This window comes from Epinephelus moara, chromosome 3 (assembly GCF_006386435.1).
Source record: "Epinephelus moara isolate mb chromosome 3, YSFRI_EMoa_1.0, whole genome shotgun sequence".
Classification (NCBI taxonomy): domain Eukaryota; kingdom Metazoa; phylum Chordata; class Actinopteri; order Perciformes; family Serranidae; genus Epinephelus; species Epinephelus moara.
The window spans coordinates 14,825,076-14,852,226 of NC_065508.1; the positions used below are offsets into that span (position 1 = coordinate 14,825,076).

General features: G+C 41.1%; 1 protein-coding gene across 1 annotated transcript in view; it reads left to right on the plus strand.

Moving 5' to 3' along the window:
- Nucleotides 1-344: 344 nt before the first annotated feature.
- Nucleotides 345-27,151, plus strand: part of LOC126388112 (protocadherin Fat 3) — a 74,277-nt gene continuing 47,470 nt past the window's right edge. The window contains exons 1-8 of the mRNA XM_050041002.1: nucleotides 345-3,287; nucleotides 3,387-3,521; nucleotides 4,006-4,207; nucleotides 12,726-12,844; nucleotides 15,600-15,798; nucleotides 22,624-22,685; nucleotides 23,744-24,058; nucleotides 25,675-25,885. Coding sequence (XP_049896959.1) covers nucleotides 345-3,287; nucleotides 3,387-3,521; nucleotides 4,006-4,207; nucleotides 12,726-12,844; nucleotides 15,600-15,798; nucleotides 22,624-22,685; nucleotides 23,744-24,058; nucleotides 25,675-25,885 — 4,186 coding nt within the window. The remainder of the gene's footprint in view (nucleotides 3,288-3,386; nucleotides 3,522-4,005; nucleotides 4,208-12,725; nucleotides 12,845-15,599; nucleotides 15,799-22,623; nucleotides 22,686-23,743; nucleotides 24,059-25,674; nucleotides 25,886-27,151) is intronic.

A 27,151-nucleotide genomic window follows, 5' to 3' on the forward strand; every position in this document is an offset into this window, starting at 1 on the left:
CTGAGGCTGTGTAAGTGTTCTGTGCTTTGATGTGCTTCGCTTAAAGATATGTCAGTCTTTGCTTCTGAGTCTTTCGGGTGCAATATTCGTTGTTTGAATGCAAAGTGTCGGAGCGCAACATTGAGTATGCTATCATATCCCTGTAGTGATAAGCAGCACCCCTGAAATGTCTTTGTAACTTTTGTATCACAGTTCTTTATCAAATTTTTAGCATGCAGAGCGCATGTCTTTAACAACTCACCATCTGAATCCAGATCTGTCTCTTTTTTTTTTTTTTGTTATTCTTTCAAAATATAGGGTGACTGGGTGATGGAATAGTGATGAAGCCTAATCGGTGGGGAAATATGCTTCCTCTACCCAGCTTCTCTCTTCCTTTCCATGTTATTTGCTTTTTATTCCTCCTCTATCTCCCCTCAACCCATGCCCAGTTCCTGACAGAGCCTAGGGCAGGACAAGGCCTGCTGCTCTTTACCCAGCCGGCATATAATGCTTCCGTTTTTGAGAACTCTGCTGCAAGGACCTATACCAAAAGCGAGGTCAAAATGGGCATCATTCTTGGGCCACCACGGTCTTTAGACATTAAATATTCCATTGTGTCTGGAGACAGTGAGGGAATCTTCCAGGCTGAGGAGTTTGTAATGGGAGATTTTTGTTTTCTTCGCATACGCACTAACGGAGGCAGTGGTGCCACATTGAATCGGGAGGTACAGGACAATTACACACTGACAGTTAAGGCATCTGCCCAAGGAGGCCTAGAGGCCTTAGCTACTGTTTATATCAAGGTCTTGGACACCAACGATCTCCGACCTCTTTTCTCCCCTACCTCCTATTCATTCGTTGTTTCTGAGAGTGCCCCTCTGGGTGCCAGCATAGGACGTGTAACAGCCACAGATGCTGATGTGGGATCCAATGGGGAGTTCTACTACTTCTTCAAGAACAAAATTGAACTCTTTGCTGTGCATCCGACCAGCGGGGTCATCACCCTGACAGGTCGGCCCCGGATGGACAAACGAGACCGATTTGAGCTGGAGGTGCAGGTGGTTGACAGAGGAATGAAACTCTATGGGAACAATGGCATCAGCAGCACTGCTAGGCTGGTCCTAACTGTGGAGCGGGTTAATGAGTTTGCTCCTGTTCTCAATGCAGTGGCTGTCTTTCCATCATGGGAGGACAAGGACCCGATCTACGCCATATTAACTGTGGAGGACAAAGACGAAGGGGTATCTGGGGATATAGAGTGGGTGTCTATCATTGAGGGTGACCCCCTTGAACAATTTGTGATTGATCGATCGCCTGTCGGGAATGAGTATAGGGTTAAAACATCAGAATTGTTCGACTGGGATACATTCCCCTATGGCTGCAACTTAACCTTCCAGGCTAAAGACAGGGGTATACCTCCTAGGTTTTCTAATGCTCAGGTTATTCAGTTGTTGGTTACAAAGCCAGACCCAGTGTTGGCGAATTTTGAGAAAGATGTTTATGTAGTCACGCTGAGTGAAATAGCTCCCCCAGGCACTATTGTAGAGGTGGTGAAAATCTCCCCAGCTCCTCTGAGTGTCAATTACAGCTTCAGCAGCCCCTTAGATCAAATGTACTTTGATATAAACCCTTTGACTGGAGTTATTATGACCACAAGGCACCTGACAAGATTATCACAGGATTTCATGGAGATGGAGGTAGTTGATATTATCAGTCAGCAGCAAGCAAGGGTCCAAATCACCATAGAGGATGCTAATGACAACTCTCCAGTGTTCAACAGGCCATTTTATGATATCGCAATCAACGAGAGCTTACCTATAGGCACCGTTGCTCTCGTAGTGTCCGCTGTGGATGCTGATAAGGGAGAAAATGGGTATATAACACACACAATAAGTGGTGAACAGTCTCTTCCGTTTACAATAGACCAGGACACAGGGGAGGTGAGGATCACAAGAGACCTAGACTTTGAGTCATCAGATGATATCTATACTTTTGCAGTGCGGGCCTCTGATTGGGGTTCACCCTACAGAAGGGAGAGTGAAGTTAATGTCACCATTCGTCTGATAAATATAAATGACAACCAGCCTCTTTTTGAGAGGGTTTCTTGCAGGGGGATGATAAGCCGTGATTTCCCTGTCAGCCAGACAATTGTCACTCTGTCAGCTGTAGACATGGATGAGCTAGGAATGGTGACATACAAGATTCTGTCTGGAGATGAGTTAGACTATTTTAACTTAAATCTGGAATCTGGGGCTTTGTCATTGAAACGATCGTTAGGAGTGGCTAATTTAAAAAGTGGGGTATTCAACCTGAGAGTAGTTGCAACGGATGGGGAGTTGTTCTCTGAGCCTACATTTGTGAATGTATCTGTGGTGAGGGGTAGGATGCCACCCAGGGGGTTCAACTGCAAGGAGACCAGGGTAGCTCAGCTGTTGGCAGAAAAAATGCTCTCAAAAGCGTCTGCTATGGCGAGACTAAGACCAGATGAGAGATTTACAGACCTTTTCTCCATGAACAAACAGGCTCCACAGTTTGAGGCCTTGCCTACTAGTATTCTAGTGAGAGAAGACCTCGCTGCTGGTGCCAGTGTATTTCAGGTGAGAGCACGAGATGGCGACACAGGCTTCAACGGCCGTGTTCTCTTTTCCATATCTGATGGTAACAAAGAAAACTGCTTCAATATCAACATGGAGAGTGGGTTGATAACTGTGTTGCAGCCACTTGACCGCGAGCGACTGGATCGTTACTTCCTCAATATCACCATCTACGATCAGGGTGTTCCACAGATGTCCAATTGGAGACTACTGACTGTGATCATTGAGGATGCCAATGACAATGACCCCCAGTTTTATCAGGACAGCTTCACTGCTCTTGTCGCAGAAAACACAGCCATTGGTGTGGAAGTGATTGCCATCACTGCGTTTGACCGAGACATGGGTCAAAATGGACAGCTCTCCTATCTCATGCTGACCAGTTTCCCTCAGTTTGGTATTGACAGTGAAACTGGAAGTGTGTTTGTTGCTAGCCACTTGGACAGAGAAACCATCCCAATGTTCACATTGAAGATTGAAGTGAGAGACAAGGCTGAAAGAGGCACTCGAAGGTCGTCAGTGACCACTCTCAATATAATTGTGGAGGATGTCAATGATTGCGCCCCAGCGTTCATCCCAAGCAGCTTCAGTGCTCGAGTACTTGAGGACCTCCCGCCAGGAGCTGTGATTACCTGGGTGCAGGCTCAGGACCCAGACGTAGGCCCCGGCGGACAGGTCAGATACTCCTTGATTAATGACTTCAATGGCACTTTTGAGGTAGGTGATGTCACTATTTGTATTGTCTATACTGTTGCATATGCTCATCCTCTTTCTATTGACAGTTTATGATGTATGGGAATGTAATGCTTTGTGCAGATCGATGCTGTGAGCGGAGTGTTGAGGATTAGGAAGGAGCTGGACTTTGAGAAACAACCATTTTTTAACCTGACGTTACTTGCTGAGGACAGAGGAATACCCAGCCTCATCAGTCAGACATTTGTCGAGGTGGAGGTGCGTACCACTAATACACGCAAATTTGTATCAGAACAAAATCAAAACCACTTTATTGTCATAGTTATAGTTTAAAAATCAGTTTACATAGTTTTGTTGGTTCATTTCAAGCTTCATATTTTTGATATGAAATGCTGGTATTTAGATGTTATCTTCATGGCTCCCCCCATTTTTATTCTCAGGGAAGAAATACATGTATTGCAGCATTTAGAGCACTAAAACTCCCCCGACCAGCCTACAACAATTAAATTAGGACATTTAAGGGACCATTTAGAGTACACAAGCAAAGTAACTAATTTATTAACTAAAATGATTACTTGTCAGGGAACCATGAATAGCTCCTAGCCCTCATATAATTAAAGGGAACATTGGCTTATTGGCTTCATGCTATTCTGTACATTCGTACTATATGATATTACACATACCGTCACTCAGTTTTTTAAATTATCAGTCAAAGTTAAAGTGATCCATTACATTTCTTCAGGTGGTGGATGTCAATGAGAATTTGTATGCACCCTACTTCCCCGACTTTGCTGTGAGAGGCTCAGTGAAGGAGAACTCTCGTGCAGGCACAAGCGTCCTGACAGTGAGCGCTAAGGACGACGACAAGGGGCGAGATGGCTTGCTGAGGTACTCTGTCAGAGGAGGCAGCGGACTGGGCACTTTCACCATTGACGAAGACACAGGTGAGACATAAGATCAATTCTGAAGCCTATTTATGTAAAGTGGAAATCCAATAAATTATAGTGCCATGCATGGAATATTAAGACCGAATGTGGTGCTAATCATTGCGTATTATAAGAAATTTTACTATTTCTGTGCTGCTTACTTTCACATGTGTGTAGTTGTTGCTCAGTTGTTTTATTTGTGCCTGTTACATTGTGGTTTTGCATTGTAAGTGACACGCAGAAAGCATCACCTCTCGATAGCATGGATGTGTATGTGTGTATTAGTGGGAGAGAGGTGAGGGGAGTGTGAGGTACAGTCAGAGTCAGTGTGCTGATGGGGCCTCACGTGGGAGCTGTGTACTGGGAGATCATTACTGTAATGAGGGCAGCATGGCAGCTACACTGGCTGGGCCTCAGGCCGCTCAGTAAAAGTGATCCAGTGCTGTGTGGATAACATTGATCAAGGCTGTCCTGTACAGCACCACCATCCATTCCAAGTGTAGTGGAATCACTGTGACTTATTTAAGGAGGCCTGACCCAAAAATAAGCGTGCAGTTGTCTCCAACTGTCCCGCACTGCCAAACTGCTGAAAACATGTTGATCCAAACAAGAGACTGTGACTCACTCACCCAGAGATAAAATGAATCAAATATCCAGTATGAAAATAGGACAGTTCATATTAGTTCATATTGGCGCATGTACAGAATGAAAGGGCAAATCTCTCTCTGTCTATACATATGTATGTATATATTTTCTTGCTCCAATTATTTCCCACCGAATTATTTTCTGCCTAGTTGTTAAACGAACCATGAACATTAATATATGCAATTTAAATGTAACTCCGAACACTGAACATTATTATAAACTTTAAACTAACATTATTAGAACACATCATGTGATTTAAGATGGAAATGGTAGGTCTGATGATACAATTTATTAAAGTAATCTTAAAACAGGGATCGGCAGATTGATCCTGCAGGATCGATACGTCGATACTCACAAGCTACTCATTTGGTATTGATTCCTTTAAAAAATATCAATAATAGTAAAATTATATAAATAAACAACGGGGTGGCTTTATCACTCTCAAATGTTTTCAGTGCTTTTGTTTGGGTTTATGCCAAAACAGCTCTGAGATCTTTAGCTGGTCTGTGTTTTATGACTGTGGAAACCTATGTGACATCAGAAGCTGGCATGCAGTTGCACATTTCTGCATCAAACATGTGAGAGAATGGCAGAAAGGAAACATAGACTGGTGTGGTGCTACTTTTCACCTGTAGATAAAAATACAGCAAGATGCACTATTCATGACAAGACAGCACCACACAGCAGCAAAATGATTAAGCTCTTCAACCATTTAAAAAAATACGACACACCCTGAAAGTTATAAGGGGGCTAGTGTGACTCACACAGTGTAGACTTGCTATAAACCTGCCACTGGCCCACTATTAAGGCCCCATATCAGTAATATGGTTAAAGCTGTAGCAGAAAGTATTGGTATCATATTGAATTAAAAACATTTGGTGTCTCCCATGCCTTTAGAAAGCCCAGTGGACAGTGCTAAAAAATGTGCAGAGAATGCAAGGAAGCTCAGTGAAGGTACATTTCACCACATTTGAAAGATGTTCATGTAATATGATATATGAACAGCTGGATAAGATCTTGGCATTTGCTATATTTTCATGTGAGAAACAGGACTCGTGTGCACAAAAATATTAGCTTGAATTTAAGACCCTCCCACTGACAACCCCTACAAATATCACGTAAGCAAAGCGAGTGTGTGTATTTGATATTTCCATAGGAACAAAAGTGGGTATAAGCAGGAGTTCTTGCTTTCCCATCAAGGCTCGTTGCACTCTGTGTCTCTATCCACGGTGCTGAGGCTTTTAAACCTAATCTGTCTCTGTCTCTCGCCGTGGTGCTGAAACATTCAAACTGCAGGCTCCAAAAATCAGTCCCTCGTACACTCATCCTCCAGGGTACTCCATAGTGAGTGGTGCCTCGTAATTACCACTGACGCTAAGACTTACCACCGCCATGTCCTGGATTGCGTATAAGCATGCAACAGCAAGGATTGTGGGAATTTTGAAGGCTTAAGGTGGAAGATGCTATTTTACTGTGTAAAAGAAAGCAGTCTCTAGTATGACACTGTTCTGCCTGCTGACAGTCTTTTCTTAAAGGTTACCACATAAACCACTTCACAGCAGCGTAATAAGCGCTAGTTATGATTTAATCAGTACTTTTCATAATACTTCATTAGTTATTTACATTTTCCTCACTCAGTACTAATCCAGTTTCACTCATTTTATTAATTAGTTACTGGAGAGTATGTTTCATAGACTATTACATCACTGTGGAAACGTTTATTGTCACTAGTTTTTCCTGTTTTTTATTTGTATTTGATTACATACACATTTTTCTTTTGCCTAGAAAACATAGTTTCTTGCAGGCAACATTGCTCATCATTATATCAGACAAATTAATTTTGTTGCATGAATCTACATTTTTAATCAAACCTTAAATTCTACTAATCACTATCTAATCAAGTAGCAGCAGATTAATAACTAGATAAACAGTAGGAGCAGGTGATTATAAGGTCTTATTAAAGCTACAGTTGGTAACTTATATGAACATAACCTTTTGTTATTTTTTTCTGAAACTGACACTATATATACACAGCATTACATAAGATAAGAATCATGTCGCTCCCTCCTTTTCCCACCGCCTCTAATGGCATTTGCTAGAGTATACTGCAGCACTCTGAAAACAACCAATCAGAGCTGATGCGCCTTTAACGCAGATATCAATTATGTCAATAATCACTGCTTGTGAACTGAGGTCAGAGTGTCAAACTAGGCAGCGCTGATCAAAAATGAAGCAAGATTCTGTAACTGCATTGCCTATTTATTGCCTTAATTGCTTTCAGAAAGATTTTTTAGTGTACTGTTTAGCTGTAAAATGAGAACGTTTGTGACCCGGCCCCCATGTTGGATACAGTCGAGTCGAAGTGAAGCACCACCCACCAGCCACACTACAGTACACTAAAATATGTTGCTGAAAACATTTAAGGCGATGAATAGGCGATGTAGTAACAGAACCTTAATTCATATTTGATCAGCGCTGCCTAGTTTGACAGTCTGACTGAAGTTCACAAGCTGTAATTAACATGATTGACATCGGAGACTCCTCGGCTCTGATTGGTTAATTTCGTTCACATGTGGTGAAGCCATTAGAAGTGCTATGAGGGGGCAGAGGAATATGTTTTTTTCACACACAGGCTGTCTGTCTCATGTACTGCTGTGTGACAGTGTCAGCTAATATGACAAGAAGTTATTTGCAAACTACAGTTTTAACTATTGCACTATAACCACTAGGCAGGGAATAGAGTGACCAATCATGAAAGCCTTTACTTAAAATGTGTAGCTCTGTAGAATTTAGTTACAAACTATGCACATTACATTAGCTAGCTAATATTTTTGTGACTATTGGCTTGATAAAAAAATAAGTGTAGTGGTTAATTTTAGCCAGTAGAGTTTATTTCAGCACCTATTTTTAGGGAGCAAATGAAAGTGTCTCCTCTGACCCTGTATCTTCACCTCACACTGGTCCCTACTGTACATGACTTGCACTGGAGGCCTGTTTTGACCTTTAACTAGGCTAATTAGTATTGATTGTAGTTACGAGAGAAAGCGAGTGAGAAGCGCATGGACAAATGGAGAGAACGTCTCTTTCCCTCCCTCTGTCTCTCTATTTATTAATAATTCCATATGTGCAGTGTACAGACTGTGCTCATAGACAAAACAGTGTTACAATACACAGTTAGATCCCTACAGTCTTCTATAATGGTACGTGGTGCCGTTATTTACTTTAGTATTAAAAAACTCAGTAAGGTGCATCACAGCCAGTAAGAAAGTTTATTGAGTGCAGATTTTCCAGGGGAAATCAGAGTGCTTGTTAGAGCAGAAAGTGAAGGGAGAGGGGAGTGGAAGTGAAGCGAAGAGAGGAAGGAAGAGGGTGCAGGGGAGTCTGGAGTACATAAAAAGTGTCAGAAGAAAATACGGCTTTCTTCCTCCCAGGCCTTTTTATACAGTATTCTTTTTCTTTTTTTTTTCCTCGGGAAGTTTGTTTTTAAGTTGTGGCTTTTGTTATTTATTCCCTAATATCATACGCACGTGCAAAGTCTCTGACCCTTTTTTTTGGTATCAGATGAAAAGAGACAGTAAGCGCATGCCAAGTTTTCCCTCATCAAGTGTTTCATTTCATCTGGTAGCGTCGAGAGAAGTCAGTGTTGTCAGGCGTGGACAGAGTCGAACCGCTCTGTCCTCCCACCATGCATTTATCTGCCATGTTGAGTGGCTCAGCTCTGACTGCTTGTCAATCTGTGGCTCTTAGTGCCAAAACCAAGTATGTGAAGACAGACAGTGAGTGTGAGTAAAAGGGACAGAGGGAATTAGATATTGTGTGAGAAATCCATTTTGTTAAGCCTGTCCTAACTTGTGCACTCCCACCCCTCCTCTGTAGTTTGTGAATCAGCTCTATGATGCATCTTCTGTAGCCTGTGACACCCTCATTGTCTGTCGACCATTTTACCATTTATGAATGCCCCTTTTTTCCACCTTTGATATTTAGATGCTTAAGGCACCTCACTCCTTTGTGGGTGGAAAGCACAGGGGCTATCTATCAGAGAGGAAGTAGGATCTTCTTTGGCTTAAATCCTTAGCACTTCTGTACTTTGAACAAAAATTGGTATTCTTGTCATTGGTTAGGGGGAAAGCAAGCCCTGCAATTTCTCATTGGGCAGCTGTCAGAAGCCACTGCTCCTCTATTAGTGGGTTTGCAAGCAGCAGGATTTGTCACAGTCAGGATAAAGCAGTCTTTAAGTTACAGGCATACACACTTTTAAAAAGTAATCTATCTCTGCATTTGTTCAAAATTATTGGCCTGTACTTTTGATGTCTTCTTTTCTGCCACACACAGGGCTGTTCAGTTGTGCCTCGAGATGCAAAGAAATACACGCAGCATTTTCTCATCAATCTCGGGATTGATTAGTTGATATGGTGGCATTAATTAGATAGCGGGACCCCGAAACCAGTTTCTCAAGAATTGAGAAGTTGAATAGACATGACAGATGGATGTAAACCCAAGCGTACTGTGAACTTCTAGATTAGAAAATATGCCACGACCCTTCAATTTTTTTTTCACTCTTTGAAGTGTGTTATTTATGGTGAGAATGGATGCTGTCAAGTCAGATTTATATTGAATTCACTGAATAGTGCCTGTCGGTCTTAAAGTTCAAAGAGCTTTTGAAACAGCCAGCTCTGTTTTCCTCGCCTCTCTCTGTCGGGTTATCTGACAGAGATGAGATGTGGTTTGAAAAGGACATGGTCAAGGACGACAGAGCAAGGGTGTGTTTCAGCAAACACTTTTACTATGCATTGTGCATGCTCCTGGGCAGCTGCTTAGTCATAATCTGACATATACACACGCTTTCTGGTGATAAGGTATCACCTTCGCCATGCGGCGGAGGAGGCAGCAACAAGACTGACGCAAGAACACAAAAAAGGGCCACACAGTCACACCTCTAGTCATTGATTTGTATGCTCTTGTGACGGAAAGCTGGGCGTGTGGGGTTTGCGGCTGAGTGGAAGGCCAAATTAGGAAGCAGCAGACATCTAATGTATGAGAATGAGAGTGAAGAATTAGAATATTTTAATCATCTATTCAGAAAGGAACGCTGATATGGTACGTGTGCTCAGGTTCTCTGGTTAGAGGATTTTCTTTGAACAACATGTTTTTATGATTGTTTAGATCAGGCCAGCCATTAGAAAATATGGACAGAGTGACAACATTTTCCAAATTGGGCCCCTCATCCACACCCACTCCAGCACTACCACCACCCACACTTAGCTCTAATAGCAGCACAGGCAATTCCAAATAGCTCTTAGCCATTAGCCTTGTAGTGGCAGAGATGGAGTCCCTAACAAGCTTTTCAAAAATCCAGTGCTAGAGACCCATCCAGGCCATGCTCTGTTTTGCATACATATACTCCAAATGATTACAAAGCAAAAAAGGTCAAGTCAGTTATTTCAAAACAGAGAGAAAAAGTTCATTTCAAATAAAACTGTGACAGTTATTTTTCTGTTTTTACCTTAAAACAAAACAGGGAGGGAAAAAGCACTCCAATAAATGATTAAAAGTCATTAAATCATAAAATCATGATGGAACAAATAAATTTTCTCTCCACTTATCAACATTTCCAAATCCAGTGTTTATAATATTTTAGTTTATGCAATTCCAAGACTGCTTAAGAACTCCAGTATGCAGTAATATTCAAATACTCCATTTAAAAAAAATGGCAATGCCTCTGTTTACCATGCCAAAATTTGGTCTAACTTTGGAGAGTTATTCAGCTTGTTCCCTGCAAGATAGCATGACATAATTGGTGCAAATGGATTCCTTAGGGTCGTCTACATATTTAAAACTGAGCCTGCTAGTCAATGGCAGAATTGGTAGTCAGTTAAACTTATTAAAATTATTATTATTATTATTATTATTATTATATGCAATTGCGTTCACCCAATTAAAATGCAGTTGTAATTATCAGGTATGTTTCCTAAAGATCTATTTCCCTAAATAATATTGTTTTAAAGAGATGTTACTTGTTAACTTTTATTTAGTAAGTTGTCATTTTTTGTAGGATAATGTGCAGTGTTCATAATGCACAATGCAAAGTGCCACACATTTTGGTGCCATTTAAAGTACAATTTGGTGATTGAAAAATGCGTTTAAAGATGTCCTATCAGATAAAGGAAAAAAGTAATTGCTTGTCTGTCTCGCTCTTCACCTTTACCATGTCGGGGGCATCAGATGACAAGTTTAAATGTGTTTTAATGAAACAAATACATTTATTTATAATGTAAATACACGTAACGTGTACTGTCAGTGATATAAGTCAGTAAGTCTATTGTACTTGATCCCATTTAAAGGTCAACCATAGACCTTTGCCTGGGCCCCCCCTGAGCCTTGGGCCGGGGTCATTTGTAGTCTTTGACCCCCTATCTCCGGCGGCAGGCCTGGTTTAGATGCTACCCAAGAGGAATGTTTTTAACAGGGCGACTGAGGTTAGGAATCAACCCAGAGTGCCACTGAGCCTGTTTATCCCAGGGGTGAGGAGTCTGGGCTGAGCCGTCTTGGCTCTCTCTGCCTCCCTGGAGTCGTAGACCTTCATTTATATCGGTCAAATTAAAGGCATCCCTAATTTGGTCTTCTCTTTGGCTGGGAAACAGAGTTTTGATCAAAATTTGTCCATCTATCTGTCTTGATGTTCTCACTTGTAAAGTGGAACAGAATAATAATACCCAGACACTGATACTTAAGTACTGCTCTGACTACTATTACCTTTCTGTTTGTAATATTAACACACTATAAATCTTTGCATGCTAGAGCATAAATGCAACATCTATCAGTCTTAAATTATAAGAAGTGAAGTAGCAGAGTTGAGGTATAGGTAAGCATAAGAGAGCCAAATTAAATATACACTCTCTTACATGTCCAGTCGCAGCTCTGTCTAGCATCTTGTTGGGGTTAATTGCTTGTGAACTGGAGCACAGATGCAAGCACAGACTCTGCAAGCATTGACAAACATACGGTACACCTTAGCTCATACTGAGCTTCCTTAAGTTAGTTGAAGTAACAGACTCATGCTGCCTGGCTTTTAAAAGTTTGTGTGCACTGAGCAGAAATGCATTAACGGCTGGCTCTGCCCTTAATACGAGTTCACTCAATTTATTCCTCGCTGATTTGTGTTATTTCCTGTCCATGGAAATGATGCAATTAGATACATGTGTCGTTTTTGATCCTAATATTAGATTTCTGTGTTTAAATAAACTGCGTGTGGCCTTGCACCACCATGCCTCAGTGCTCTTGGCATTGTTTGAAAATGACATGAATGAACCCAAAACCTAGAGTGTGAGTATGCGTGTCATTTTTCTAGTGTTTACATGGGCAGTCTTGCATGACTGATTTCACAAAAAAAAAAAAAAAAAAAAAAAATCAAGGCATCCATGTGTCATCCATTGTGAGTGTTCTCTTTGTCCCTCAAGAGGTCACCAAAGCTGTCAGCTACTCATCTTCCTTAAGGCCAGTAAACGCACGCCAGTCAATGTGCGTGAGTGTCTGAGTGTCTGCACGCGTGTCTTTATTGGTGTAGGGCAGTGCAGGGTACGTTTAGCACTAAGCAAATTGCAGCTGGGAGCAGTTTGGTCAGCTGTGATTAGCTGTAGAGAAGCTGAAACATTGAAGGTGACTACAGCGGCGCCGCTAATGCCTGTGAATGTCACTGAAGCCAGGACACAAAGTTTTCTCTAAATTTGTGTCTCTGCCTCCGGAAAACTTAGTACTCAAAGACTTTCCCCATGAGATCTTTCAGGGATGTATTCTGCTGATGACACCCATACTGTCCCTTTTCACACAACGTAAGATATGTATTCTCAGGCTCAGGTAATAACTGCATTAATCTTTCTCTCTGCCTGAACAGGGGTGATTTACACTGCTGGTATCCTGGACTGTGAGACCAAAGACTCCTACTGGCTTACAGTCTATGCCACAGACAGAGGGGTTACACCTCTGTCAGCCTCTATTGAAGTCTTCATTCAGGTATCCACACCTGCTGCCAATATTCACACTGTACTATGCATGTATAAGAGGCTTCAGATGGAGGAAATGTACTTTGTGTTTTTCACTGAGAGATAAGCATGAATATGAAATACTACTACTCGTACTTCACTTTGGTGCTGTTTTTAACAGTAGAACCTTGATCAGTTACAAAAATACAACATGCATCACGCTTTATATATTTAGATTCTTTTTTCTGTTACTCTGTAAATTACAGGCAGGAAGTCTGTCCCAAGTTAAAAGCAGAAAATTTATACTGACTTACTATTGACCTTTGTACACCAGGTCACACCTGTTTGAACAGAAGCTTCTCAGCCATCACACTCATAACCGTTTAATGTCTACAGGGGGGAAGAGTTTGATATTTGAAAAGATAGTTTGGGTGGAAGACTCTTTGCTTTAGTTAATTACATTACTTATTACATTTTTGACAGGGTAAGTCATAATCTTTAACATGTTACATTTCATTTTACACCTCCCAACACTACACATTATGGTCACAGTGAAGGGACCCCTATTAACTGTTACACCGCTGAACAGCATGCTGGGTACAGCTCACTCTCAATCGCTCGCTTCAGTACATTCAAGAAGAGATAAAGAAAAAGAGACAGGAACTGTTACATTGTAGCAAGCTCATTAGTGATGTAACTTTCAGGGTAAACACTTTTGCTCCCAAAAATAGCCTGGTCCCAAATAGCTAGTTGTAGCATTGCTAGGGCAGTGGTTCCCAACAGGTGGGTTGCGGGTCCGTTCTGAATGGACTTGTCAACTTTGTGAAAAACACATTTTATTTTGAAGTACAGTGAATTTCTGGCAGTGAATTTCTTAATTTGAAGTGCTGTTTCCTGCCGTAGAGTGAGCAGCTAAAGGACAGCTACTTGACAGAGACAGAAAACTAGCTCAACGACATGAACAAATGCAAGTTTGACGCTGAATTTATTTAACCATGTGGACCTTAAACTAATGACTTAGAAGAAATCTGGTCCCCAAGGCTGGAGCGGTTGGGAACCAGTGTGCTAGGGGACACATCTATGTCAAGGCAGGTGTATTGCTTTGGACTAAAGGGAGCACAGTGTTAAATGTGAAGTTGTTTGGATGAGAGGTTATCAAGACAGCTGCAAGCAGTAATACCGAAGGCCAAGAAACTGGTTTGTTCCAATAAGGTACGTTTTGCCACTGCGCTAGTATAGAGTAAAAGATAGGGGGACATAAAACTGAATTATTTGGGTCGTAAATGTGGCTAGTTTGGTGGAAATTAATGTGACATTGATTACTTCATTAAAGCAATGTAACTTATTACATGTGATTACATTTTGATGACTTTTCTAACCAGAAGTCTGTGCGGATATGGGCTATGCCAAAAGAAGGCATTGCTGCATGGCAAAAAGATGCCAAGCAACAGAATGAATATTATACTGTACATATAAGCTTTTTACTGGAAAGAAGTATTCAGATTTTACCCCTTTGTAATCGCCAACATTTAATTAGTAAATTGTAACTGATAACAGCTACATTGATTTAGTAATTTAATTAAATGTAACTAGTCACATGTAACCAGCCACTCCCCAGCACTGATAACACACCACTAATAACTTTGTCCTGTAAATGTCAAGAGCTTGCGCTCAAGACTGCACCTCCATGTGTTCTCTGTATTACATCTGCCAAGTATAAAGTCGACTGGATGAATGGATTTCGTGAAAATCAAAGAGCAGGCAGACAGGCAGACAGACTCCTTTCATTTTTGTTAATTTATCAAATATACCATGTTTGGTTATAATCCAGAAGTCCTGATGTTATGTAGTTTTTAAACATACAACTTCTGACATCTTTCTACCTCAAACATATTTGTCTGTATCTGTTATTGATGAATTCTTACAGCCTGCAAACATGTAACTGCAGGCTGGTTTTTGATGCTTTTACTGCCAATTGTTGTGGAGTGTTGCCTTCAAAATAACAGTATGAAGCTGAACAATCAGTGTGTTGCTCTCTAAAATGCTAATGGTGCTCAGTGCAGTGGATAACTATAGCAATGCTCAGCCTGTGAGCAAGAGATACACACCACGGGGAATTCTCTGCTTCAGCTTCTATTTTATTTGGCACTAAGTAATCCACTGTCTAAACACTCACATACACACATCACTGCTCCAACACTGCTCACCCCTTTGGGGAAGAGTTCAGCAGTGTATGAAAAAAACACAAACTGCCTTTTCTGGCTTGGGGATATTCAGGTGTAGCGATGTGATCGGGCGCTTTACTCTCGGCCTCTTCATCACAGACAAAAATAGGGAGATTAATCAGACACAGGTGCTCCTCATTCACCGGCTGAACCATCTTGGCTCTCTTGTGCCTTGCAGCAAACACTCAATCAACGCTCTGTTTGCCATAAATATTCTAGATCTATGCTGTAGGAAGCGAAATTAATTTGCTGTGCATTTAAAGTGTGACATCTTTGACATTTTCTGGTAAATACATTTCCATTTTGTGATTGATAACGGATCAACCCAGACCAAGTCCACGCTGCATTTTATGAGATGCTGATTAACAAAGATACCAAATGCAATATTAACATACATGCAGCACATCTAACGCCAAATCAGATCAAGATAAAGAAAAGATAAAGAAAACAGTTCATACAGATACCACTCACTGCTGTCCCTTACCCAATCCCCGCCTTCTCTCCCTCTCTCCACTTTCTCTCTCTTCCTCTAATTTTTTCTCTTCTCTCTTTTGCTCTCAGGTAGAAGATGTCAATGATAATGCTCCCCTCACCTCGGACCCTATCTACCACCCAGTTGTCATGGAGAACTCTCCAAAGGATGTGTCAGTCATCCGTATCCAGGCACAGGACCCTGACCTCACTGCCACTCCCAGTCGACTTAGTTATCGCATCACTGCTGGCAACCCGCAGAATTTCTTCTCTATCCATCCAAAAACAGGTGAGACTCAGACTCAGACACGGAATTCATAATAATTATAATATCTTGGTGACACAATAGACAGTAAAATGTGGTAGACTGATGGCACAATTAGTAATATGCCCTTATAAACAACAAATAATCACACTAATCTTTTGTGTTTATATGTTTACATGCTTCTGAAATTGTCTTTCATCATGCACCTCCTACTCCACGCTCATCCAATAAAAGGCTTTGGTTCCCACACAACAAATTAAAAAGACTTTTGTGCCCACACAGTCAAACATCTAGGACACTGATGAGCCGCCCGCCCAGACAATCTCCACTACGCTCTTATCTGAATATTGCTTCCAGTCTTCTTAAGGGGTGAAAGCTCTTCGCAATGTACTTGAGGAAATTAGTGTAGTTAGGTTTTTTATTAAGCCAGTGTGTGGGTGAATATCTTCTAGTGATGAAGGAGTTTACATTAATCAAAGCAATTTTCTTTCCCACTACTTTTGTTCCCCGAAGTAGGGCCAAATTTCTATGCATTATGTGATATATAGTACCATGAATACAAACATGCTTTTGTCAGAAAATTATAAAAAGTCTAAAGGGAAACCCGAAGTTGAACTTAGCAAAAGGTTTCAAGAGTATTATCTTGGAATTGGAATTAGGTTTTTTATTCAAAACATACAGCCAACCATATGGTTTCACCATAAGCCCTCTTCCGCGGGATCAAGACAGGGTCTTAGAGAGTGCGAGCTTGTGAAATGATGCTCAGACAGCCTGTGGTTGTCTATTACCCCTTTTGAGCCTGTGGGAAAATACTGCATGAGAGAAATTAAAGTCTGCGAGTGTGTAAGAAACGTTTCTGCAGAAAGATGAATTTCGCACCCTGTTCCTGTCCTGACACTTTACATGGTGAAATATCTGTCTTTTTCTGTCAATGTAGCCTAATTGGGTGCTAAAATCTGCCCTTTGATTCACGTTATAGTCAGTAGGTAATTCTGTTTTTGTTAAGTTGGATCAGATTGTAAAGATGGGATCAGAAATTGTGAGTGTGTTTTTGAGTACCTCTATAACATTGTCAGACTCCACATGGAACAGTTGTTGAGTACTCCCAAAACCAGTAGACCAAATCAGTAGATGATGTGCAAAATTGGTGGAGTTACCCTTTAAATTACTTTTGCACAGTTTTCTGCTTTGATCAGTACTTAGATATTCACAAAACTGTTTGTGTAACTCCTGTCTAGATAATTTGTGCACATGTTTTATTTATACATTCTCCGAACGTTTCTAGAACCACAAATCTTTTCTAAACATCTGTGAGTTTTATGTGCTTGCAAATTTCTTTTTTTAGACATTCACACACACAAATTGCTCATGCATTTTAAAAGACTCACAAAAAATTATTTACAACTGCAGCCTGCGAACTGAATATCATCCCAAAACATGCCAGAACATCATTTTAACACTCAGAATCTATTAGGCCCCGTGTAAAAGACACGAGCCTTGTTAGAGCCTGTATTGATCCAATACTTATTTTACTGTCTTTGTGCACTATAAAAAGACTGAAAGATCTTTTGTTTTTCAAGTAATTCCAATTTATTAAAGTGGAAATTATATATGTATATATATATATATATATATATATATATATATATATATATATCCCCTTGGGTTTACATGTGCAATACGTTCAGTCTGGCTCTTTTCCTTTCAAGGGCAGTACAGCTGTGCAGTGCTGTGTGATGGGCTGGATGCTACAGTACAAACAGGAGGAACGTGCAAAGACGATTACAGCCATCAAAAACTTCTGTGTGCAACCTCTTAAAAGGCACATTGTGGTCATACTGTGATGGAAATGAGAAACCAAGTGACCGGTAGATGCAACCACATGGTTTATGTGTTGAATCTGTCGTTTATAGTGAGTTTATAGCGAATGTGCAAAACAAGACTTAGAATCCCATTCCAGGCGCTCAGTGTTGACTAGCACCATGTTGCTAGTGGTGTTATAAACCCATGCTGTGACTTTTCCTTTTTGCTTCCAGTAGGGGTGGAAAGCACATTTGCAAGAGTTGTGAAAATCATGAATGGAGCCCTCACTATGTCTCCCTCTTTGTGTGTGTGCGTTTGGTGGGTGGGAGATCTTCAAAGAATAGTGGAATTGTTTCCAGTGAATGTCAAATAGTATTATTACTTGAAATGTCCATCCCTAGTGGAAATAGATAACATAGGTCTTTTACTTTAAAGGTCTAGTGTGTAGTGGGGTTGCAGATTGCAACCAGCTGGAACTTCTCCTGAGTGCCAAGCATTTAGGAGAACTACAGTGGCAAATGCAAAAACATGAAAATGCAAATGGCCCTATGATTTGGTTTGTCCATTCTGGGTCTGTAGAAACAACATGGCAGACACCATGGAAGATGGTCCGCTCCCTATGTAGATATAAACAGCTCATTTTAATGTAACGAAAACAAATCAGTTCTTAATTTCGGGTGACTATGCACTAATGAAAACATAGTTATGAATATTATATTCAATTTCTGCCAACATGTACCCCAAAACCTACACACTGGACCTTTAACTTTTGGCAATAGAATAATGACACCATCGATGTTCAGATTGGTACCGTATAAGCCTTGCTTTTCCTTTGCAATTCTGTCTGTCAGTGGGTACAATCTCTTGTGAAAATGAGGGCTTGATTTGCAGCACAAAGGAAGTGCATTAGCCTTTGTGCAACCAAAACAGAAAGAGGATGACACAACTGTTTTATCCAGTAGTTATCCCCAGTAGTGGAAATGTTGGACAGTGAAACAACTGAAGTAACTGCGGAAACTCTACCTGGCAAAAGAGACAGAGCCCTTTTGCTAGGCTCTGAACAAAAAAAGGAAAGCGATCTGGTTGTCTCTGCAACAGTGGCGCCGATGATAATACCACTAGGAAACGCTAGGGGGGAAGAGTTGAAAGTTGTCTGTTTCTACTTTCACATCATATCTGTACAGACTACAAATGTTATTAAAGCAGATGAATTCAGACGTGTTTCAGTTTTGTCTGCCAAGTTTGAAGTCTAGGGAGGTCCCCAATGCATTCTCAGTACAGGCTTTGCTTGAAGCTTCCATTAAAGAATTATTGAAGAGGTGAAATGTTTTATTCAGATATTGAGAAAAAAAACAAAACAAAAAAGTGAAGTCTTTGCTGTCTCTGCCCTAGATTAAGTTATGAGTGTTTCGGTAAACAACAAAAGACAAATTTTAGCTGTTACAGGGAAGTGTATTCCGATACAAAGATATGTCAATGTAATGATCAAGAAACAATGGTGTATATGTAACTTGCAGCATGTCAGTCAACAGACTTATGGTAGAAGGAATTCCCTAATGGTGTGCTGTTGTAGGTTTGCTCTGTTGGTAAATCAAAGTGGGTATTTCCATCTTTCTTCCTCTATTCCTGTATGAATATGCTCTTTTGCATTACAGCATCACGGGTGTATAGTACTGACAGTGTGTAGGGGAGCAGACTGGACTGAAGCAGGGTGAAAAGGCTAATATTGATCCCAAAAGAGACACACTGATCCTCACACACTCATCAATATGTAAAGCCAACTCTCAGGCACACTTACTCCTGACCCTTTAGAATCCTTGAGAGTAAAATATGATCCAGGCCATATATCTCTTAGCTGTGATAATGAGTCCCTGTGCTGATGCATCCATCAGATGTGATTGAGTTGATTTGGTTTTCAGCAGACTTCAAGTACCCTGTTCACACATCCAACTGCTGTGTGTGTGGGTGGGAGCGAGCGAGCGGGAGCGCAAGAGAGTGCGTGTGGCAAATTAATCAATTGATTAATTGGTTACAGCAGTGCGTTCGAGAGGGCAGCTCTGTCGCAATGAGCCGATGAAGATGATACCACCTCTTACAGTATGAAACTCACATGACAGTGTGCATCCACATGTGCCCATGTGTCTGTGTTTACCACAACATGAACCCAGCAGCTGTATAAAGATCATTTGTGTTTATGACAGTGTGTGTGTGTCTGTGTTGTGTGTGGGTGTGTGCCACAGGGGAGAGTTTTTAGCCATCTGAGCCCTGCTGTCTGTCGCTGTCAAAGACCCACAGTATTTTGTTATCTGTTACTCATTAATTTCATAGAGGGGAGCTCATATTGATGACTATCTTGTTCACGCTGTGATAAATGAACTTTCGCTGCAATACTGAGCAATTGATTTTTAATGTTTCATGCAGTCCTTTCTCTCAGAGGCCACACTTCTGGATGGCTTCCACTAGCTTATTGAAGCCCCCCCTTCTCAATACAAAAAATAAATTATGACAATTGTGGGTGTTTTTTTAATTCTTTTTTGTGTGTGTGTGGCATTAGTATAGTGAAGTATTCTGCATTTTTAGAGATGCACAACCATTAATTTGAAAACACAATTACCATAATTTTCACAATAATATGACTGACAGTTTCAGTCTATTAGTTCAGACATGCATGAGTGAGAGCTGCATTCAATATGAATTACTCCTCACTGTTTACCCAGTCAAAAACTTGCCATGTACTGGAGCGATTTCATTGGATAGATGAATAAACAAAACCCCAGCTGACTGATTTGCTTTCATGAAGTGGCTGCCAACCACACTATGACCTGAGCTGCTGCAAAAAAAACCCTTCAAGTTTCAAATTGTTTTTCTAAACTAGGTTTGGGGCGGTTCAAAGTAATACATTTTTCAAGTTCACTCTGGAAGTGTCAATTTGATGGGTTTGAGGTGCTGCAACAATTCCCAAAATGCATTGAAGCCAAACTTTGAATGAGTGCAAAGTGTGTAAATGTGCTGTGACAGCTTCCAGTGCTGTCTGTTTGTCTCTGGGTGTGTGAGTGAAGCCTACCTCCTTTGGGGGGGAAAACAGAACAGATAAGTGTTGACACAGGGTGTTAGAAAGAGTGCTTCTTGGAAAAGCATACATGTTTGCAGAGCGCCGTCATGGAGTCATGGTGGCTGTGTGACCTTTTCTGCAATGCACGTTTGGATTGGTTTTGTTGTACCAAGCTATTAACCTAATCAATTGTACATGTTTGAGTCAATATTCATGATCAGCTATGAACAGAAGTATGAACTTTGAAATCTCAAGTTTGTATTTTTATTGGTGCTCCAGTTAGAAATCGAATGACAGCTATTCCCCTTGCATGGTTACGAAGTAGGCTGTAAATTGACATAGCTGACAGTATCTTTTTGTGAACAAACCTTTATTCGCTACTGACAGTATTCTATAGGAAAGAGGAGTCTTAGGATCTGAAACAGGCCACCGGACCATCGCATAAATTTTGTGTGTGTGAAAGTGTGGGTGGGTATTTTTAAATTATTTCTCTCACGTCCAATTAAAACTGAGAGTTGTCCAACTGCAGATGTGCTGCGCGCTGTAGATCATTGATTTTTATCAGAGTTGTTACTCGCGCTGTGTTCTGCTGAACAAGCCCCACCTCCCCCCTCCAGTCTCTCTCCTCCAGCTTGTGACCGCTGCTCTAGATTTACTCCTAATTTGCTTAATTGAAGTTAGCCTGCATAGCAAGCTCAAGGTGACACTGTGTGATATGTGCGAGCTCAAGAGTGTGCGCGTGCGAGCGTCCGTGCGCCATGGTTTAAGTCTATCCATTGACTGCATGGATATTTTTAGCATCCTAAATAATCCTACTTCACTGCGACGCCTCATTACACTGAAACAAACACATTATCGACATTCGAGCACATTCAATGTAATCATTCCACATAAAGATCCTCACAGAAACAATTTCAGAATACAAATGTGTAGTATATATGTAGGTGTGTGTATGGGTGTCTTCATTTAGACATGCATAGCCAATCCATGCACATACTGTGAATGAAAATAAGAATGCTGCAGCAGACAGATGTGTTCTCTTTCTATAGCAGATTCAAATAATAGTATTTCAGCTTGTATCAGTTGGTTTTCTTCTGTGCATTTGTGTGTTGGGATGAAATAGATCCACATTGTGACAAATGTGCCCATTTCACCGTGTTTGGATGCGCTCATGAAATGTTGAATAGTATACAAGAGCTGTGATCAACAACATTCATTTATTCTGGAAAACAAAAGTCAGCTCACAATATTGTAAAGCTGTCATATAATGGGGCTGAATCTGCTTATGGATTAATGCCTGCATTTTTAATCCTTGTTTCTCTGTTTGCCAGAAAAGATGTCTGGGGAGCTTTTGATTTGTTTAGCTCACAAAGTTTATACTGTCTGAACCTAGCAATTATTGATTAACACAAACTCTGTGTCTGTGTTTGTTTGTTTGTGTGTGTGTATGGGGGCTGTCTGTGTGATTGTACAATGACAGTGAGCTGGAAAATAAATGACAAAATAAGAAAACCCTGAAGTAAAAAAAGAGAACAAAAGCATCAGGGGAAAAATGGAGTTGTCATCGTCTGTGATCTGCAATGCAGCCTGCTAGCGTTTGTCAAACCACCTAACCATCATCGGAATAATCTGGTTCGATCAAAGCTATTATCAATAGCCTCGCTCCTTTCTCTCTGTCCTGGTGGCACGCTGGCCAACTGAATGACCCTCAGCTATACAGAGCCATATGAACATGTGCCAAATGCTTTTGTCTCTGCCAGAGCTGCAGGCTACAGTTACTGTGTGTGTGTGTGTGTGTGTGTGTGTGTGTACACATGCAAGCACACGCTCATTTTTAAGTGGAAGACTTTGTAATTGGAAATTATTTTGGCTTTAAAAATCTTATAGTGTTTGTAAACTTGTTAAGAGACACCGACTGTAACCCCGTGTGTTTATCCACCATTAGCATGTCTGTGTCTGAGTAATCTGAAGTTGCTCTTTTTCCATTTTTTTAGGGCTGATCACGACAACCGCGAGGAAGCTGGACAGAGAACAACAGGCAGAGCACTTCTTAGAGGTACAGAATAACCTGAGCAGTGTTCATTGGTTTATAGTATTATTATTTATCTGGCCCTGCCACCTGCCACAGCCCACTATTAACAGAGACTGGGTGGAGGACAACCCTGGCAGGCCCTCAAGGCTCCATAAACTGTGATGAATGGCTGTAGTTTTGGGCCCCAGGTTTAGGAATTTCTAAATGTAATCATTCATCATTGGTTATCTTCTCTACTCAGGACGGGAAGAGGGAGGAGAGGAGTTGGTCTGCCCAGCATTTGATAAGCACTGACACTGGGCATACAGATAGCTCCGTGATTACCATTTCACGCTGCTCTGCATGCAGATGAACCCGATAATCAGAGATTCTCGACTTCAGAGACATGAGCAAACTTCTACTTCCCCAGACTTCTCTTACAACTTATTAAATGCTGTTGAATCTACAAGCACTTTGCCCTTCTGCAAAATGGAATGAAATAACCCTCAGTTGACCCACAGAATTGCAGCTTGGTGTTTTGTTTCTATTGCCAATTGACTTGTCTAGACTCAATAACTGTGTGCGGCTTTGTTCAGCTCCAGTACGTAATAAGAGCCCAGCGTATGACAACACACTCTAAAATGAAAACAGCACAAGTTGTAGAGGGACGCTCGCATCTGGCGGCATGACATACTTGAACACTGACACTTAAAAGGAGTTTAAAATGGGGGGCAGAGAAGTCTTTGTTGTTACATTGTCCTGTCCTGAGGTTTCAATAGGAATGCCAGTCCATGCGTGCCACCCACTGCTCCGCCTGCCAGTCTGTGCTGCCTGTTTGTAATTAATAGTCTAGTAAGCAGTAAGGCTGGCAGCAGTGGTGTTCGCCCTGATCTGATCCAATTGATCAGTGATCAGACCTCTGCCTCTGCCTCCAGGGGATCAATAATACAAAGAGATTTCCCATGAGTTCAGCCCCACGTGGTTCTGCACAGCCACACAGATTTAAGATATTAATAAATGCATGCCAATCCCACACATACATGACAGAATATCTCCATGACTACCTGTTTTTTTTTGGGATGTGTGCCCGTACATTTCCTCAGGTGACAGTTATAGACGGCCCAGTGACAACCCGCCAGTCCACTGTGTGGGTCATGGTTCACATTGAGGATGAGAATGACAACCCGCCCACCTTCCCGGAGGTCACCTACCGCATCAGCTTGACCGAACGAGACCGCAACAAACGTGGGGAGCAGGTGTACCGTGTCTTTGCTTATGACCGTGACCTTGGAGCCAACGGCAACATCACCTACAGCATTATTGATGGTAATGAGGATGAAAAGTTCACTATCGACCCCAGGACTGCCATGGTGTCATCAAAGAAGATGGTGACAGCGGGAAGCTATGATATCCTCACTGTGAGTTTGAATTACCAGGGTTTTTTTTTATAAAGTATCCTGATTTTTACGCGAATAGACGTCTCTGGAGCCAGTGTTTAATTTGTCCATTCTGGGCTACTGTAGAAACAATATGGTGGACTCTATAGGAGAAGACCAGCTCTGTACATAGATATAAACGGCTCATTCTAAGGTAGCAAAAACACAATGATTCTTATTTTCAGGTGATTATGCACTAATGGAAACACAGTTATAAATATAATGTGCCATTTGTGCCACACACTGGGCCTTTAAATGTGATCTAAGCGAGGCTGGTGGAAGATGTCAGCTAAGAAACAGCACTCATTAGCAACGTGGCAGACCATAATCTATAGTTTGAATTACAGACTGCAGATTTTCTTATTAGGGATAAAACTGTGACCTCTTTCAGGGTTCAGTGCTCCACGCTTTCCACTTCCCAAGTGCTGCTTTTCCAATCCCTGTTTCCTGTCTTGCTCGGACTAAATTCATAGCCACCTGGGGTTTCATTAGTTTAAAGGGCTCTGCTTTCATGCAGTTGCAAAGTTGGCAGAAGCAACTGCAGTCACATTGTTCATTTTTCATCAGGCACAAGCCCAGGTATTTGTGCTTGTTAGTTTTTGGATTTTCCATTGACAGTGAATGCAAAAGTGCCAAGGTGGGTGGAGTGGCACAGCTGAAGTTGTGTTTATGCACATCAGGTGGCGCGGAGCATTTATGATACTCTGGCATGAAATGACATCCCCTCAGACTTTGTATTATCCTCAAACACAAGCACAAATTGCAATTTTGTGGCTTTATTTTTGTACCAAATTATTCATACTAACAATATATTCCTGCTGCACCAGCCCCTTTTACATATACGCTGCAGACACAGATTTTTCTCATGCGTCTGGTTCACTGATTAGTTGGTCACGCCCACGTGCCCTTTGAGCTTATGCTCAGTTTCAGTGGAAAAGAGCTCATGCGTGATATGAGGATGACATGGACAGCACCACACACAGCATTCTTCCCTCTTTCAACTGTGTTTCTTTATTTTCGGGGTAACGCCGCTCTCTGAGCAAATAATGGATCAAATAATGCATTTGGCTCACAGGTTCTGCTCTTAAATGAGCACCACTTATAGCGCCATATTTTACAATTACCTCTCATATAAGTTCCTCCAAAGAGTTAGTTGATTTATTGTGGTTGATGCTTTTCCTATTTAATGTGTGAAAAGCAGAGCGAGCTATTTGAAGCCAGGCAGGGACAGCCATCCCATTAAAGTGTAATTGCTGGAATCAATTTTGAGGTTAGCAAAAATATTATTTATAGATGGGAGTTTGTCGCTGAGGTGTGGGTGTAAGTGCATGTAGGTAGCGTGTCAGAAGATCAGCATAGAGCACATCTGTTCTCAATGTTTGCTTGCCCTAAATACATATTAACATTATACCAGATCCAGTGTAGAGGCAAATAAAACTTAGAGTTAATCTACAACTTAACAGGTTAAATCTTCTTTTTTCCAGTCTGGTTTATCGGTGCTTCAGGATTTTGCTTAAATCTTTTGAAAATGCATGATTCATTGGATCCTGCATGCATCAGCTGAATGTCTGGTTTCTCAGTATTGTTCCTTCTCTTAGATAAAAGCAGAGGACAGCGGTGATCCTCCATTATGGTCTACTGTCAAACTCCATGTAGAGTGGATTCGCAAACCTGTCCCATCGCCTGTACCCCTACTATTCACCCAGAGGTACTACAATTTCTCCATTTCGGAGACAGCTGCTGTAGCTCAGCCGGTGGGAGTAGTCGCTGTCAGCCAGTCGAGCACACCTGTCTGGTTTAATATCATCGGTAAGAAAATTAATGTGTGATGCTAAACTAACAGACCAGAGAATAATTCATATTCAGAATTTCCTTGTGCCGTCAAGTTCATTCTAATGCATTTATTCAGGATTTATAGCCAGGCAACACGATCAAAAATTAACTAAATGATTCTTGTCATTTGTCATATTCAAATTGTACTCCAGGAGCCATCAGAATTGTGAATGCTTGTGAGTACAACAGTTGGTCAGTTTACCTTGAATTACCCCTGGAGGGATAAAAAAGTGTTTGGAAATGAATTGAACTTGTATATCCATCTGCCTGGTGGAGTATCATGATGATACTTTTTAGAGTTATTTGGCTTTTTGGCTCAGACCTGTCCCGGATGGGCCGGAACCATTACACTGGAGGCAATGAATTTTACACCATGCAATGTAACATATGTTACATTTCTTGATTCAAGCCACAGGCTTCCTCGCAGACCTCCACAACAGCTTTGCTGTAACTTGGATATATTTCAGTTGATGTCTGTAACCTCTCGCTGCTGGACAGTTTTTTGAAAGTTGGTGGATACTTCTCACGATTGAAACTAGCTTGTTAAACTCAAAAGTCCACTAACACATTATGTAGTTGAGATTAATAGTACACAGGCACAAGGGAATTGTCTCTATAAAACTTTTCTTTATAGTATATTTTGCCAAAAGCACACTGGCAAACAAAGGGCAGTAAATGAATGGCTTCTGCTGCTGCTCTGGCTCGGATGGTAACAATGAATCTCCTCAGGAGCACGCTGCTTCTATACCTGTCTGCCTGTTTAAAAATGGGGCTCTGTCTTGCCCTCAGATTCAAATCTGTGAAAGGATAATCAGCGAATAGCTCCTCATTGATTGCTACTCAGCAGTTCTGATTAAAAAATCTTTGTAGAGACCCAGATCCCTTACTTGGATGTTAATATGAAAATGACTTGATGATTAGTTGATTAGTTGATTTTTCTTTTTCAGTCACACACATCAAAGATGCAGAAAATGAGATGAAAATCTGGTGTTTTTTTTCCCTGTTCCACTCTTACTCATACTGCAGAAAAAGCTCATTAATATTTCACATATTTTACAAAAAGTGAAAGCATGGTGATTATCTTTTCTCTCAGACTTCAAGAACTGGACTTGAATATCATCCCTGAATGAATCACATTTCCCATACTGTTCTGAAGAACTCAGATGGAAAGTCCACTCACATTACTCAATAACTCACGTAAATGTGCAAAGACGTCAAGAGGTCGACTTTGTAGAGAGCTGT